This window comes from Ziziphus jujuba, chromosome 3 (genome assembly GCF_031755915.1).
Source record: "Ziziphus jujuba cultivar Dongzao chromosome 3, ASM3175591v1".
In the NCBI taxonomy this organism is placed as follows: Eukaryota; Viridiplantae; Streptophyta; class Magnoliopsida; order Rosales; family Rhamnaceae; genus Ziziphus; species Ziziphus jujuba.
Genome location: NC_083381.1, coordinates 23,845,109 through 23,863,571, shown reverse-complemented (window position 1 = coordinate 23,863,571; position 18,463 = coordinate 23,845,109). Strand labels below are relative to the sequence as shown.

Sequence of the window (18,463 nt, the reverse complement as noted above, 5' to 3'; positions counted from 1 at the left end):
CTAAATATCCAACACATAAAACATATTCTTCAAATAAAAAATTAACACAAAATATATATATTTTAACATCCCAAAATAATTTTGAAGGTGGATCACTCATCTCAAGCACGTGTATCAATCGAGATCCTCTGCAGGATCAACTTCACTACCCACACGTGCACCTAAAATATCCAAAATACATAAAACTAATTATTTTAATATTTTAATGGGTAACTCCCAAATGGGTACTTGGGGAGCGAACACAAACGAGAACCAAAATTTACGAGTGATATACTGAATCAAAGCTTGTGAAACAAGGATTATGAATCTGGTCTCACTTTTCGGAGATCGGACCCGAGGTTGTCAAAATCTCGTCAGAAAAGTGTCGGGTTTTGGATCCTCGGATCTCACAAAACCACCACGAGTTGGAGGAAACTGACCTCAGATTTGGGGTCAGGGGGTTAGAATTAGTGGGAAAGGATGGGCGATGCAACTAGAAACTAGTCGGAAAGTTGATTTCCCAGCGAGCCGCCTTGGTCACCGGAACCCGTCGCTGCCGGGGGCGGTCCGATGACCACTGGTTGTGATTTTTGGAGGAAATGCAGGTCGGAGGATGGGCGAAAGGATGGGATTGACGATGAGGCAAACGGAGGCCGGATCAGGGAGAAATGTAACACCCCGTCCCAAATCACATCGGAATTCATGCACGTTGACCGTTGACCGAGTGGGTCAAAAGTTGACTTTTTGTTCCAGTTGAAATTTTTAGTTGACCATGGTACCGTGGTGAAGTGCATGATGCCCTGAGTTCGTAGACTAGTAGCACGTTGAAAACGGAGCTACGGTTTGGAAGTTATGGGCAAAACAAGTCGAGGTGCAAACTGTCCAAAAGGTACCGGGAGTTGACTTTTTATAGTTGTGTAATTTTGCTTTGACCTTTATATGGTTGTAAAGTACTCATCGATAGGAGTTCATATACTAGCGGCACGCTTAAATTGGACATCTGGTTAAAAAGTTATGGACATTTGAAGTACACCCGATACCGTAATATTTTATTATATATGGCTTAAGTGTACAGTAATGCCACATGTCGTCACCTGATTGGTCCATGTGGATGAACAATGTCACCCACGTTGGCTTTTATTTGGCAAAAACGTCGGGGAGGAGAGAGAAAGAAGAGAGGAGAGAGAGAGAGAGAGAGAGAGAGAGAAATGACCGGTCGCCGGAAATCGTCTAATTTTCCAGCCGATCCTTGCTACACGCACCGGTCAGATGGGAGCGCCTTCCCATTTCAAGCCGAACCCTGAAATTTCACGACCGTCGGTCGCCGGACGCGCCCAGACCGAGCCGGCGAAGCTCGGCGGTGATTTTTAACCCTCCACCGCCGTTGACCCATTTTCGGCCACTTTTAAGCCACACGCGCCTGACCAGTCCCTCACCCGTGGCAAATCCGGCCTACCCACCAAATTTCACGGCCATCGGACCTCCGACGCGCCGGGATCGGAGTATTTTCCGGCAAGGCACCGAAAATCTTCAAACCCCGATTTCTTCGCCGTCCGACCTCCGTTTTCCTCACCGTCGGTCCCGGTGACCACGGCAGCTCGTCGGAAGTCACTATTCTGGCGAGTACCCAGTTGCACCGCCGGTCCCTGTCCACTAATTCCGACCTCCTAAATCCAAATTCGGTGTCCTTTTCCTCCAATTCACGACGGTTTGGGAGAATTGAGGAGTTGAATCCCGAAAGCTTTCCGACGAGATTCCGGCCACCTCGGGTCCGATCTTCGGGAAGTAAGATCGAATCCGTGATCCTCATCACTCAAGCTTCGATTCTGTATATCACTCGTAATTTCTAGTTGTCCTTTGTGTTTGCTCCCCAGGTACCCATTTGGGAGTTACCCGATTAAAATATTAATATATATTTGGTTGGTGTACTGTGAATGTTTTAGGTGCGCGTGCGAGTAGTGGAGTTCATCCTGCAGAAGATCTTAGCTGATATACGCGCTTAAGGTGAGTGACCCACCTTTAAAAATATTTTGGGCAATTAATTATATTTAATTGGTGTTTAATTGGTATTTGAATTATGCTCATGTGGTACGATTTAATTATGATTTTATTGTGATTTAATTTTATTTATTATGCATGAGCAAAGAATTTTCAGTAATAAATTGTATGTGGTTTTAATATTATTTTTGGGCATAATTGGTTTAAATATTTTATGAAAATATTTTATTTAAATTGGTGGTTTAATTTTTATAATTATGCCCACGGTATTTTATTTGTTGAACCTCGTGTTACGAGAAAAATTATTTGTTTATTCGTTGTCGATGTTTTCGTACCGAGTTGTTAAATGAAATTATGTGGGATGGTAAATTTGAAAATTGGTATATTTCCCACGGTGATTTTGGAAAGAACGGTACGGTTGATTTAATAACTATTTTAGATGCATTCATACCGTATTGGTGTTCTGGTGTATGTATATGGTTAGCGCGCAAGTATTATGTCTCCCGTGAGTTGCCATTGGACCGTGGGCAGGCAAGTTTGATATTGGCCACAGCCGCCCCCCTCCTTGGCCGGGATGATAGTTCCAGCAGTGGTACTGTCGGGACGCCGAAGTGCCGTTTGCAAGTTTCTCTCTTTAATCTCCCCGCCAGTCGGTGCTCAGGACGCTGGGTATCGGAGGGCATCACCGGTATATGGTGTGGTGCGTCAAGTGTAAATTTTCAGATAAAATTTCAAACCCCAAAGTGTTCAAAAATTATTTATTATATGTATTTACATTTTAATTATATTTGGGGTGTTTATTTATTTATTTATTGTTTATTAAATCGTTTGATCCCTTGGTTTTTGGGAAAATACGAATATCGGGTTTTGTGAAAAATTTTTAAAAAGGGAACATTTCCAACGGAGTGATTAGTGAGAGTTTTGAGAGAAATTATTATTTTCAACTGCTATTATTTATTTACCTATTTAATTGTTGGTATTAATTAAATTCCCTTATTTGTTATATTATTATTATTAAAATTGTTCAGTAGCTAGGGTCGCTTACTGAGATGATTAGCATCTCACGTTTTTAAATTCCGTTCCCTTAGGTTCAAGGGGTGGTAAACCTTTGTACTCGTTGAATTCAGTTGTAATATTTCTTTCATCTTTGTTGTATTTTCTATTGAATAGCACTTCATGAAGCTCTGTATACTATTCTGGACACTTATGTTTTATTTATGCACTAGATTGATGTTATCCCTGTGAAGTGCTATAAAATTGGGGAATCAATTTGTAGTATCGTGGGAGGAATAAGGGGATGATTATAGAAGTGTGTTTTCAGTCCAGGAAATTTTTGGTTAGTCCTACCCTTAGGGGAGGTGCTGCCGGATTTTCCGTTGGAAGGTTCGGTGGTATTTCCCTGGGATCGGGGCTTGTCTATGGTTCCGGGGAGGAATTCTGGACAGTTCCTGACAGTTGGTATTAGAGCATAGGTTCTTGTAATCCTAAGGGACTGTGCATTGCTGTACAGCCCATCCGTAAATTTCTCTCTTTTTGTAATCATGCTTAAGTGTCTTTGCTTCTAAACTCTTGTTTGTTTCCTCAGAATCTACTACGATGCATAGGCGGGACGCACGTAGTACTCGGGAACACTTAGCTGAGAGTTCCGGGAGTCGATCGAGCCTTAGGCAACTTGTCTCTCAGCTAACTCGAGCCTTAGGAGGTTCAAGCTCTAGTAATCGATCCGTGGATCAGGCTCGACGTTTGGGAGTCGTGAACTTCGATGGAAGCCAAGGCCCAGCTGCAGCCATAAATTGGCTATCCAACATGGAGAAAATCCTGGAAGAGGGGATGCAGTGCCCCGACGAGGATATGGTGAGAATCTCTGGTTTCTTGTTAGAAGGAGACGCCCAGAAGTGGTGGCAAGTAGAAAAGACTCACAGAAGGCATACGTGGGATCAGTTTAAGGTTGTCTTCTCTACTGAGTATTGTCCTCCTGCCTACCATGAGGCAAGAAGGAGAGAGTTCGAGGAACTGCGACAGGGGAACATGACAGTGTCCGAGTACGAGAGAAGATTTCGGGAACTATCCGAATTCTGCATGCACATGATTCCCGACGATCATGCGAAGAAGGTGAGGTTCATAGATGGTCTGAATGAAAATATAGCCCTCAATCTTGCTGGATCAGTACATCCCACCTATCAGTCCGTTAGGGATGCAGCGTTGGAGCTAGAGAGACAGGTGGAGATGCGCAAACCTTCGAGGATGCGTAAACCTTCGAGGCGCAGATCATTCGAAGGTTCATACAGTGGAGCAGCTAGCCAGGGAGCGTCCAAGAAGAGCCATAGCTCAGGCTCATCGGGTAGCGGTGGACCGAGCCCACGAGGCAGATTTCAGCGGAGAGGCAGTTATCGTATGCCCCAGTCAGCTCGCCATTCGATCAGTGGGGATACAAGCTCGTATCAGCAGTCACACTTTGGTTCTCCGTGGATTTGTCCAATTTGTAGGAGGAAGCATTCTGGGCCGTGTCAGATGGATGGTTTATGCTTTCAGATGGAGGGAGTGCCCTTATGATAGTGGCAGTGTGCTAGGAGCAGGTCGATGAGCACAGCATATTGGTGTATTTCAGGGTCAGAGTTCCCGGGGGGTTAGGCAGTAGGAGCTTCTTCGGGATCAGCCCAACCGTCTGCAGGATCGAGTCGAGGTAGAGGAAGGAAACCCTAGCAGACAGGTCAAGGTCAGGTGTTTGCTATGACGCAGCAGGAAGCTAGGACCACGCCTGACGTTGTTACGGGTACTTTGAATATTTTTGGTAATGACGCACATGTGCTTATAGACCCGGGAGCAACATATTCGTTCATCTCAAGAGAATTTGTCGTTCGGGTCGGTATGACCCCTACTCCTTTAGAATGTCTGTTAGAAATAGCCACTCCTGCAGGAGAATCCTTGTGGCCCAGCCAGTTGATCAAGGAGTGTTTTTTCTGCATCGAATATCAAGTGATGGAAGCGGACTTGATCTTGTTGGATCTATCCGGACTTGATGTAATCTTGGGCATGGATTGGTTGGCAAGGAACCATGCATCCGTAGATTGTTTTAGTAAAGAAGTTACATTAAGGAGGCCAGGGTTGCCAGAAGTGGTATTCCGTGGGGAAGTTGGGAGGCCCTTGCCGAGGTTGATATCTACCCTTACCACCAAGAAGCTACTGAATAAGGGTTGCCAAGGGTATTTGGCTCATGTGATAGATACTCGAGTAAGTGGGGTCAGGTTGGAAGATATGCCCGTTGTGCGGGATTTTTCGGATGTGTTTCCTGAAGAGTTACCAGGATTGCCTCCGGAAAGGGAAGTTGACTTTCCCATTGAATTAATTCCGGGTACCATGCCTATTTCTCTACCGCCGTATCGGATGGCTCCAGTGGAGTTAAGGGAGCTAAAGGTCCAATTGCAAGATTTGGTAGATAAGGGGTTTATTAGACCAAGCATATCGCCATGGGGAGCTCCAGTTTTGTTTGTGAAGAAGAAGGATGGTAGTCTAAGACTGTGCATCGACTACCGACAACTTAATAAGGTAACCATCCCTAATCGCTATCCGTTGCCAAGGATAGATGATCTATTTGACCAACTCCAAGGTGCCAAAGTGTTTCCAAGATTGACTTGAGGTCTGGATACCATCAGTTAAGGATCTGAGAGTCGGACATTCCTAAGACTGCCTTTAGGATGAGGTACGGACATTATGAATTCCTAGTGATGTCGTTCGGACTCACCAATGCCCCAGCAGCTTTTATGGATTTGATGAACTGGGTGTTTCGTCTGTACTTGGATCGTTTTGTCATTGTATTCATAGATGACATCCTGATCTATTCAAGGAGCCAAGAAGAGCACGTGAGGCATTTGAAAAGAGTGCTCGAAACTTTAAGGCAGCAGAAGCTATATGCTAAGTTCGATAAGTGTGAATTCTGGTTGAATCAAGTGGGTTTTCTCGGACATATCGTGTCAGCCGAAGGCATCTATGTGGACCCCGATATGGTGAAGGCAGTGTTGAGTTGGGAGCGCCCTACTAGCGTGAAGGAAGTATGAAGTTTTCTTGGATTCGCGGGATACTACCATCGTTTTATAGAAAGGTTTTCGAGAATTGCTGGACCGCTTCATAACTTAGCCCGAAAGAAGGTTGAATTTAGCTAGGCGGATAGGTGTGAACAGAGTTTTCAGGAATTGAAGCCAAGGTTAACATCTGCACCTGTCTTAACTTTACATAATGGGAATGAAGGTTTTGAAGTCTATTGTGATGCATCCCATCAAAGGTTGGGTTGCGTGCTAATGCAGAATCAAAGGGTGGTAGCATACGCATCACGGCAATTGAAGTAACACGAACAGAATTACCCTACTCATGACTTAGAAATGGCGGCGGTAGTCTTTGCTTTAAAGAAGTGGAAACACTACTTGTATGGGGCCACATGCCAAATTTATACCGACCACAAAAGCCTCAAGCACATTTTCACTCAGAAGGAGTTAAATATGAGGCAAAGGAGATGGATGGAGTTATTGAAGGATTATGACTGTGTGATTGATTATCACCTAGGCAAGGTGAATGTAGTGGCAGATGCTTTGAGTAGGAAGGCTATTGGATCGCTTGCTTACATCCAAGCCATCCAACTACCTCTCATGGTGGAGTTGAAGAAGATGGGAGTGTTAATGCATATGCATCATTCGGGAGTTCTTATGGCTAGTTTTCAGGTGCGACCAGTGTTGGCGGATCGTATATTGGAGACCCAAATGGAAGATCCTAAGTTGAGAACAATTAAGGGCAAGGTACAAGAAGGTCTTGATCCGGAATTTTCCATAGGGAGGGATGGAGCCCAAGTGTATAAAGGACGACTTTGCGTTCCTGATATCCCAGAACTCAAGAAGGAGATTTTAGAAGAGGCACATAGCTCGATGTATGTGATGCATCCTGGAAGTACCAAAATGTACCGAACGCTTGTTAAGTATTATTGGTGGATTGGCATGAAGAGAGAAGTGGCAGATTTTGTATCGAAGTGCTTAATTTGTCAATAAGTAAAGGCAGAAAGACAGAAGCCTTCAGGACTACTCCAATCCTTACCTATTCCCATGTGGAAGTGGGAAGAACTCAACATGGACTTCGTATTCAAACTTCCTCCCACACCTAGGAGGTACGACGGCATTTGGGTAATCATCGATCGTCTTACCAAGTCGGCACACTTCTTACCAGTACGAGAATGTTTTTCACCCGAGAAGTTAGCCCAATTGTTCGTGCAACGTATTGTAAGTCTTCATGGAGTACCGTTAGCCATCGTATCCGATCGAGATCCACGATTTACTTCACGACTATGGTGGAAGTTGGCTAATGCACTAGGAGCAAGACTTAACTATAGCACCACTTTTCATCTGCAATCTGATGGACAAGCTGAGCACACAATTCAGACATTAGAAGACATGCTAAGGTCTTATGCTATGCAATTTCACGGTAGCTGGGATGAACAATTGCCATTGATAGAATTTGTCTACAACAACAGTTATCAGGCGAGTATTGGGATGTCCCCGTTTGAAGCTTTATATGGGAAGCAGTGTCGGACACCTTTGTGCTGGAGTGAGGTAGGAGAAGAGAGACTCCTTGCAACGAATAATGCGGTTGGATCTGAGTATTTAAGGATGACCTTGGATAAGGTGAAGATCATTAAAGATCGATTGAAGGTTGCCCAAGATCGACAGAAGAGTTACGCCGATGTGCATAGGAAGGATTTGGAATTCGAAGTAGGAGAATGGGTATTCCTAAAGTTATCTCCATGGAAAGGAGTAGTACGCTTTGGTTGACGAGGTAAGTTGGGTCCTCGTTATATTGGGCCTTACGAGATTACGGAGAGGATTGGCCTTGTGGCTTATAGATTGGCATTACTGGAAGAGCTAGCCCGAGTACACAACGTGTTTCATGTTTCGATGCTACGGAAGTATATTGCAGACCCATCACATGTACTCGAGACTCCTGACATAGAATTAAGGGAAGATCTTTTATATGTGGAGCAACCAGTGCAGATTTTGGATCGTGAGGAGCGGGTGTGATACGAACCTAGGACGATCTGCTCCTAAACCCATATTATATTAGCCCGGATCTCAATTAAGTTCACGTTCTAATGGAATTGACCTCAACCCCTAACCAACCTGTGGTTAGAAACCTTGGTATAATGTAGACGCCACAATAGGGGATGGAAAACCTATTGATAAGTCAAGCTAAAACAACCAATTCTCTAATGGTGTTTTAGGTGTTCTCAAAGAACAAAGAGATAATTAATCTCACAAGTATTTTCTCAATCAAATCAAAGTTGTATTCTTATTGAAAAATAAGCCTTTAAATAGGCTACAAAGCCACGAAATAAAACCCTAAAAATAAAGAAAAACCAGCCACCACACATAAAGAAACCTAGTTGGCTGAAACTATACTTCCTTTCCTAATCTAAGTTTGATTAATTAATTCCTTTATATTAAATTAGGAATTAATTAATTTACAATGGAAAGAATAAAATAAAAACCTTCCTAAAGTTATTTTTTCAGAAAATAAATAAATAGAAGCCAAAAAGTAATGGTAGTTTCCTAAAATAAAAAGTAAAAACAAATTAGGAAACTAAAATGCTAGCCTTTTTGATCAAGTTGACTTTGATCAATCTTTGACCTCTTTGAGCTTCAAATCAACTTCTAGATTCTTTTTAGGATGCCAAATAAGCTGAATATGAAGTCCCACACGTTTCCAATGCTTGGAAAAATAAGAAAAGGCTAATACAGTAAAATACAGTAAAGCCAACAAGCAATACAGCAAATTCGGCCAAATTGTTGATGCTGTCCATACAAGCCCTTTTTGATTGCATTTAAGGCTACTTTAACTTGATTCCATGACCTCTTAGGCATATGTATTGAACCCATAAAGCATTGGAACCATTTCATGTACCAAAACCGCCACCCGGGTCCGTATCGGCTTCCACCACTTGGATGCTTCAAATAGGCTTTGTATCTTCAAGTATGGACAAGCTCTGTTGAGATTGATTACCCTCTGTATAAATACTCCCAGGTTGCCCTTAAATCTCTTAATTTGAGCTCTTTTGATTGGCCTAGTCTTCATCCGTGTCGAGTCAGCACCCCAGCGGGTTATCGGTTGAGCGGCCTCGGGCGGAATCACATCAGGGTGCTACGTAACAAGACTATTCCTTTAGTTAAGGTTTTATGGCAGAACCATTTTGTCGAGGAAGGAACGTGCGAGCCCGAAGCGCAGATGCGTGATCAGTATCCTTATCTGTTCCAATGACGTGCGGAATTTCGAGGAAAAATTCTTATAAGGGGGGAAGGTTGTAACACCCCGTCCCAAATCACATCGGAATTCGTGCACGTTGACCGTTGATCGAGTGGGTCAAAAGTTGACTTTTTGTTCCAGTTGAAATTTCTAGTTGACCATGGTACCGTGGCGAAGTGCATGATGCCCTGAGTTCGTAGACTAGTAGCACGTCGAAAACGGAGCTATGGTTTGGAAGTTATGGGCAAAACAAGTCGAGGTGCAAACTGTCCAAAAGGTGCCGGGGGTTGACTTTTTATTGTTGTGTAATTTTTCTTTGACCTTTGTATGGTTCTAAAGTACTCATCGATATGAGTTCATAGACTAGCGGCACGCTTAAATTGGACATCTGGTTAAAAAGTTATGGACATTTGAAGTTTGCCGGATATCGTAATATTTTATTATATCTGGCTTAAGTGTATAGTAATGTCACGTGTCGTCACCTGATTGGTCCACGTGGATGAACGGTGTCACCCACGGTGGCTTTTATTTGGCAAAAATGCCGAGGAGGAGAGAGAAAGAGAGAGAGGAGAGAGAGAGAGAGAAACGACCGACCGCCGAAAATTGTCCAATTTTTCTGCCGATCCTTGCTGCACGCGCTGGCCAGACAGGAGCGCCTTCCCATTTCCAGCCGAACCCTGAAACTTCACGATCGTCGGTCGCCGGACGCGCCCAGACTGAGCCGGCGAAGCTCGGCGCCGATTTTTTCCCCTCCACCGCCGGTGTAACAGCCTAGACCACCCGCATGATATATTGTCCGGTTTGGGCCCAACCCGCACAGTTTTTCTCTGCGACCCCGTTACACTGTGGCTCCACAAAACGCTTCTCAAGGGAAAGGTATCCACACCACCTTATAAGGCGTGCTTCGTTCCGCTTTCCAACTGATGTGCGATGTTACAATCCTCCCCCCTTGGGGCCCAGCGTCCTCGCTGGCACACCGATCCGGGTCCGGCTCTGATACCACTATAACAGCCCATACCACCTGCATGAGATATTGTCCGCTTTAGGCCCGGCCCGCACGGTTTTGCTCTGCGACCCCGTTACACTGCGGGTCCACAAAACGCGTCTCAAGGGAAAGGTATCCACACCACCTTATAAGGCGTGCTTCGTTCCCCTTTCCAACCGATGTGGGATGTTATAGCCGGCCGCCTTTGACCCGTTTCTGGCCACTTTTAAGCCACACGCGCCTGACCGATCCCTCACCAAATTTCACGGCCACCAGACCTCCAATGCGCCGAGATTGGAGCATTTTCAGGCAAGGTGCCGAAAATCTTCAAACCCCGATCTCTTCGCCGTCCGGCCTCCGCTTTCCTCACCGCCGGTCCCGTTGGAATCCTCTCCCCTCGATCTACAAAACCCCAAAAATCTCAGCCAACGGCCACCGCACGCGCCGCCGGCGGCCACGGTTGCCGGTGACCGCGGCGGCTCACCAGAAGTCACTGTTCCGGCGAGTACCCAGTTGCACCGCCGATCCCTGTCCACTAATTCTGACCTCCTGAATCCAAATCCGGCATCCTTTTCCTCCAATTTGTGATGGTTTGGGAAAATCGAGGAATCGAATCTCAAAAGCTTTCCGGCGAGATTCCGGCCACCTAGGGTCCGATCTCTGGAAAGTAAGACCGAATTCGTGATCCTCATCACTTAAGCTTCGATTCGGTATATCACTCGTAATTTCTAGTTGTCGTTTGTGTTCACTCCCCGGGTACCCATTTGGGAGTTACCCGATTAAAATATTAATATATATTTGGTTGGTCTACTATGAATGTTTTAGGTGCGTGTGCGAGTAATGGAGTTGATCCTGCGGAGGGTCTTAGCTGATATACGCGCTTAAGGTGAGTGACCCACCTTTAAAAATATTTTGGGCAATTAATTATATTTAATTGGTGTTTAATTGATATTTGAATTATGCTCATGTGGTACGATTTAATTATGATTTTATTGTGATTTAATTTTATTTATTATGCATGAGCAAAGAATTTTCAGTAATAAATTGTATGTGGTTTTAATATTATTTTTGGGCATAATTGGTTTAAATATTTTATGAAAATATTTTATTTAAATTGGTGGTTTAATTTTTATAATTATGCCCACGGTATTTTATTTGTTGAACCTCGTGTTACGAGAAAAATTATTTGTTTATTCGTTGTCAATGTTTTCGTATCGGGTTGTTAAATGAAATTATGTGGGATGGTAAATGTGAAAATTGGTATATTTCCCACGGTGATTTTGGAAAGAACGGTACGGTTGATTTAATAGTTATTTTAGACGCATTCATACAGTATTGGTGTTCTGGTGTATGTATATGGTTAGCGCGCAAGTATTATGTCTCCCGTGAGTTGCCATTGGACCGTGGGCAGGCAAGTTTGATATTGGCCACAGCCGCCCCCCTCCTTGGCCGGGATGATAGTTCCAGCAGTGGTACTGTCGGGACGCCGAAGTGCCGTTTGCAAGTTTCTCTCTTTAATCTCCCCGCCAATCGGTGCTCAGGACGCTGGGTATCAGGGGGCATCACCGGTATATGGTGTGGTGCATCAAGTGTAAATTTTTAGATAAAATTTCAAACCCCAAAGTGTTCAAAAATTATTTATTATATGTATTTACATTTTAATTATATTTGGGGTGTTTATTTATTTATTTATTGTTTATTAAATAGTTTGATCCTTTGGTTTTCGGGAAAATACGAATATCGGGTTTTGTGAAAATGTTTTAAAAAGGGAACATTTCCAACGGAGTGATTAGTGAGAGTTTTGAGAGAAATTATTATTTTCAACTGCTATTATTTATTTACCTATTTAATTGTTGGTATTAATTAAATTCACTTATTTGTTATATTATTATTATTAAAAGTGTTCAGTAGCTAGGGTCGCTCACTGAGATGATTAGCATCTCACGTTTTTAAATTCCGTTCCCTTAGGTGCAAGGGGTGGTAAACGTTCTTCCGGAGCGAACAAATTCTCTGCCGCTATCGTAGTTCGAAAAGTACCTTTGTACTCGTTCAATTCAGTTGTAATATTTCTTTCATCTTTGTTGTATTTTCTATTGAATAGCACTTCATGAAGCTCTATATACTATTCTGGACACTTATGTTTTATTTATGCACTAGATTGTTGTTATTTCTGTGAAGTACTGTAAAATTGTGGAATCAATTTGTAGTATTGTGGGGGGAATAAGGGGATGATTATAGAAGTGTGTTTTCAGTGTAGGAAAGTTTTGGTTAGTCCTACCCTCTTAGGGGAGGTGCTGCCGGATTTTCCGTTGGAAGGTTCGGTGGTATTTCCCTGGAATCAGGGCTTGTCTAGGGTTCCGGGGAGGAATTCTGGACGGGTCCTGACAAGAAATCTAGGTTTGAAGCAATCGGCGCTGCAGCCGGAAAAATTCTCGATCCGGGCACATCGGGGGTCGGGTGGCTGCGAGATTGGCTGACCGGCCGGTTTTCAACTGGACTTCAAGATGGGGTGGCACGTGTATGGAAAGAGTGGCCGAAAAATGGCAAATCGGTGGTGGCTGGTGGTGGTCTCTCCTCTCTCTCTCCTCCCTTCTCTCTCTATCTCTCTCTCTCTCTCTCCGGTTGCACGGCTTACACACAGGTTTGAGCCAATAAGAGGCCATCCCATGAATGCCACTGTGCACTCACGGGAAAGGCTGTGGGCTTGACACGTGGAGCACATTTTTCACAATAACACCATTTAAGTAAAAAAATATAAAATAATAGTGTATTTGAAAAACTTTGCGAGTCTATAACTTTTTAACCTGGTGTCCAAATTAGTCGTGCCTATAGTCTATAGACTCGTATCGACGAGTACTTTACAACCATACAAGAGTCAAATCGAATTTCTACATAAATAAAAAGTCAAACTTGGTACCCTTGGACAAATTGGACCGCAACTTGCCTTGCGCATAACTTTTAAACGGTAGCTCCAATTTTGACATGCTACTAGTCTACAAACTCGAGATGATACATTCGATACATACTTTGAAATGGTACCTCGATCAACATAAAATTCCATCCTAAACAAAAAGTCAAAATTTTGACAATCTCTGTCAACGGTCAACCTTGATCAACGTGCAAAAATTCCGACGTACTTTGGGATGGGGTGTTACAATAAAAACTAGGGTGTGCCACAAACTATACCAAACAGTTCCATTTCTCTTATGTTACCACTCTGGATATTATAACCAAATGAACAAGGTTTTGTTTTTTAAGTATATTACCAACCTTGGCAAGTTTATGGTAATGATGGAAGCTTTGTTGTTAGGCGTATGTTATGAATTACTCTCCCCCAAATCCTTGATGGAATTTCCCATGCCACATATCACTTGACAATGGAGAATAAGAGTTTGAGCTTTCTTTATTTCCTGGAGATGAAGACCTTGAAGCGAATCTCTGAGATTCTGAATCACTAAAATCTAAATGACAATCATTAACGTACCGTTCCTTGATTGGAGGAGAAGAAAAAGGAACATTTCCAACACAATGCGATGGTGACTCAGGAATCACTAGATCAACATTGTCAGACTCCCCCAAAGAAGCTGAATTTGTTTACTATGTTCAAAAATACTCAGAACTATTAAGTAGTAACTCAACTAACTTAGGATAAATTGCCTGGTCATTTGCATGCTTTCCTTCTGGACGTCGATGAGGAACATTGGAATCAGTAGCCACAATTTGGAAGTACAAAATAGTTGATTCATCTGATAATTGCTTTCTCAAGCAAATATCAATAGATTTTAGAGATTTGACATTATTAGAAAGATCAAAAGCCTCTGAAACTGATCCAGAATGATGAGAGATCAATCTACAACCCTCCGACGTTAATCGTCTTTCTTTTTAGAAAAGCTCTAATCACTTTTGATCTATACTTTTCACAGCAGCATCAATGACTTCCTCCAACATAACCACATTGCCAGAAGTCATTTTTTTAACCAATAATAAATTTGAAGAATTTCCTTAGCTGATGCAAAGGGAGCCTAACTTCATTTCTGACACCCTACCAAGAGCAACTGCCATATTTTTAGCATATTCCCTCAAGTCAAATGCACTAAAACTTTCTAGCAACGGAGATCCATGTGCATAACTCCAAAGAAAAAGATTATGATCTTCACTAAAATATAAAGGATTAGTTCTTTTGTAGAGATTCAACCTGTGTATAGCAAGCAATATATATATATCCACAAGCAGCACACAACCCATAAAAGTCCACAAACAAGCAAATATAAATGAAATAGAAGATCTCAGAACAAACCCATATGAAAAATCTAGAGAGAGAAAGAGACAAGTACATAAATATAAGAGGAGAGAGAGAGAAAAACACACAAATGTTTTTATGTGGTTCGATAAAAGTGATCTACATCCACTGGCAAGCAAGGAGATGATGATTTTCATCATCTTGAAGAGATTACAAGCCTTATCATTAAGAGTATGGCACGATTGATGGGATTTTGAAGAACCCGCTATTTCTCTCTCTAAAACCAGTAGAAAAGCCCCTTCATCTATTCTGGCTCGAATTCCTAGGCTAACATATCATTAAAGAGGGGCAAAATCATAATTTTGGTTTTTTTTTTTTCCTCTTCTCTTGCTTTCTTCCTCTTCACTTCATCACCAAACATCATCCCATCGCTCCTTACTTGCACACACATCCTCATCACTTGCTTTGCACATTGCTTAGACTCAAACAGAGCCTAAGCTTCTCTGTTGGAACTACCTTGGTTAACATATCCATCAAATTCTTTTCACCCGCAATCTTCACCAAATCCACTTCACCTTTATCGATCAATTCTCGAACAAAGTAGTACTTCTTCTTGATAGGCTTTGTACAGTCCGAGAAGGCTTGATTCTTTGCCAAGAAGATTGCACTTTGGTTGTCACAATGCACAATGACTTGGTTTTGGGGAACACCAAGCTCATTTACCAACCATTTTAACCAGAATGCCTTTCTTGTTTCTTTCGTGGCAGCCATATATTCAGTTTCAGTACTTGAGAGTGCAACCACCGGTTGCAACAATGCTCTCCAACTAATTGTATTACCCCAAGATGAAAATATATAACCCATTAAGGACTTTCTCTTGTCCTGATAACTTTCAAGGTCCGCATCACAATATCCGACAACACAATCACCATTACCATTATTCTCTTTCTGATATAATAAGCCAACATCCATGGATCCCTTCAAATACCTTAGAATCCATCGCAAAGCCTGCCAATATGGTTTTCTCGGATTACTCATAAATCTACTCACCACACTAATCGCATGAGCGATGTCCCGTCTAGTACACACCATCAAATACATGATACAACCTACGGCACTTGTATATGGTGTCTTAGCCATGCTTTCCCTCTCTTGTTCACTTTCGGGCATTACTTAGACGACAATTTGAAATGGGGTGCTAAAGGAGTGATCATGGGATTTGCACCATCCATGTTGAACCTCTCTAAGACCTTCTCAATATACTTCCTTTGAGAGACAAATATCTCCCGCTTCTTCTTATCTCGAAATACATCGATCCCCAAAATTTTCTTGGCTTCTCCAAGGTCTTTTATCTCAAACTTAGGACTCATCAACTTTTTCAAATTATCTATCTCATCTTTATGTTTGCATGCAATCAACATATCATCAACATACAACAAGAGATAAATGAACTCCCCATTCAACAACTCTTTATAATACACACAAATATCAAACGTGCTCCTATTGAAGCCAATACCAAGCATAAACATGTCGAATTTCTTATACGATTGCCTAAGAGATTGTCTCAAGCCATAAAGGGATTTTTGAAGCAAGCATACCTTGGCACCCTTTGGATATCCTGCAGGTTGACCATTTAAATCTCTTCCTAGAGGTCTCCATGCAAGAATGCCGTCCCGATGACCAATTGATACAACTTAAGACCCTAGTGAATCACAAGTGATAACAAGATCCGAATAGAAGTGTGTCCCAGCACCGGAGAGAATATTTCATTGAAATCCACTCCCTCCTTTTGAGTATAACCCTTTGTAACCAATCAAGCTTGAACCTTGGTGCCTTCAGGTTCACCTTCCTTCTTCTTGAACACCCACTTGCAACTTACAACCCTTCCACCTTTAGGCTTATCTACTAAATTCCAAGTTTGATTCCTACGCAAGGAATCCATCTCCTCATCCATGGCCACCTTCCACTTTACAAAATCTTTTGAAAAGCTTCCTCAAAAGTATTAGGCTCTGAGTCCATTTCTTCCCCAACATCGAGAGCTTATGCTATACAATCCGTAAAACCATATTCTTCCACAACATCAAGAGCATATGCAATACAATTTGCAAAACCATATCTCACCAATGCCTTGGATTGTCTTCGTTCTCTATCACGAGCTAAATTGTAATCATGGAGGTTATCATCATCAACCACCTCCTCATCGGTATGATCAACTACCTCATCAACTCCTTCTTAAGCCACCTGTGTATCACAATGCTCCTTATGAGTCACTTTCTTCCTTAGATTATCCTCAATTCCAAGATCAAATGTCTCATTGTCAACCTCACCTTCACTTGACGATTCTCCATCCTTCGCCAACCCAAGCATCTCATTCTCCTTAAACACCACATCCCTACTAATCACACACTTCCTTGTATCCAGATTCCAAAGTCTATTACATTTGACACTCTTTGGGTACCCCTACAACCACCCATTGAATTCGTTCTCGCGGGGCCCTATACGTCGAAATGAACATAATCCAAGATCCCCTTAGTTCGATGCACCATGATGTTGAACTTCACCCTAGCTTGCTTGCCATAGATACAATGCTCACAAAAGTCAAGTTTCCCCGCCTTGTGCCCACACAAAAGCCCTTGTTTACTAAGCACAATTAGCCCTTTCTCTCTAATATGGCCTAGCCTTCTATGCCAAAGTGTGGTGTTGCTCACTTTCTCATTCATCGAGACCGAAGCTTCACCTTGAACCACACTTCCATCTAGCACATACAAGCCATTCTTCTCAGCAGCCTTCATCGCTACCATTGAACCCTTCAAGACCTTTAAAGTGCCTCTCTCAGCCTTATAACTATATCCATGCTCATCCAATGTACCAAAAGAAATCAAATTCCTCTTCAACCCGGGAATATACCGTACATCCGACAAAGTTCTCACAACTCCATCATGAAGCTTCAACTTTATCGTACCAATCCTTTCAACATTGCAAACCTCATTGTTCCCCATGAGAACACGTCCTCCATCTAGTTCCTCAAATGTATCAAAATAACTCCTTATCCACTCAACACCATTGTCTCGGTCGGTTACAAGCAATACTTCGGAGCTTTCATAACCTTCCGAGGCAACACTTGCATCTTCATCGAATTGCATCTCCTTCCCTTTTCCAAACCTCTCTGGACAATCCTTCTTGAAATGCCCCAATTGATTACAACAGAAACATCTCATTTTGCCCCTTGATTTTGATCTACCCCGACTTTTACCTCCCCAATGATACGAACCTAGGACGACCTGCTCCTAAACCCGTATTATATTAGCCCGGATCTCAATTAAGTTCAAGTTCTAATGGAATGGACCTCAACCCCTAACCAACCTATGGTTAGAAACCTTGGTATAATGTAGACGCCACAATAGGGGATGGAAAACCTATTGATAAGTCAAGCTAAAACAACCAATTCTCTAATGGTGTTTTAGGTGTTCTCAAAGAACAAAGAGATAATTAATCTCACAAGTAATTTCTCTATCAAATCAAAGTTAATTCTTATTGATAACTAAGCCTTTAAATAGGCTTTGAAAGAAACAAAATAAACCCTAAAAACCCTAGGTAAAACCGGCCACACAATGAAGAGTTCTATGATGGCCGAAATTCTCACCCCTTTCCTAATCTAATTTGGATTAATTAATTCCTTTATTTTGAATTAGTAATTAATTAATTTATAATGCAAATAATAAAATAATAACTTTCTTAAACTTATTTTTCCAGAAAATAAAAAAATAAAAACTAAAACGTAATGGTAGTTTCCTAAAACAAAAAGTAGAATAAAATTAGGAAACTATAATACTAGCTTTTTGACTAATTTGACTTTGACCAATCTTTGACCAAATTGAGCTCCAAATCAACTTCAATATGCTTTTTAGTGATGTGATTCCGCCCGAGCCCGCTCCACCGATAACCCGCTGGGGTGCTGACTCGACACGGATGAAGACTAGGCCAAT

General features: G+C 42.3%; 1 protein-coding gene across 1 annotated transcript; it reads right to left on the bottom strand.

Moving 5' to 3' along the window:
* Positions 1-14,933: 14,933 nt before the first annotated feature.
* On the bottom strand, positions 14,934-15,647 carry LOC132803153 (secreted RxLR effector protein 161-like). Its single transcript, XM_060815412.1, has one exon. The coding sequence runs from the start codon at positions 15,645-15,647 to the stop codon at positions 14,934-14,936; it is 714 nt and encodes a 237-aa protein (XP_060671395.1).
* Positions 15,648-18,463: the final 2,816 nt, after the last annotated feature.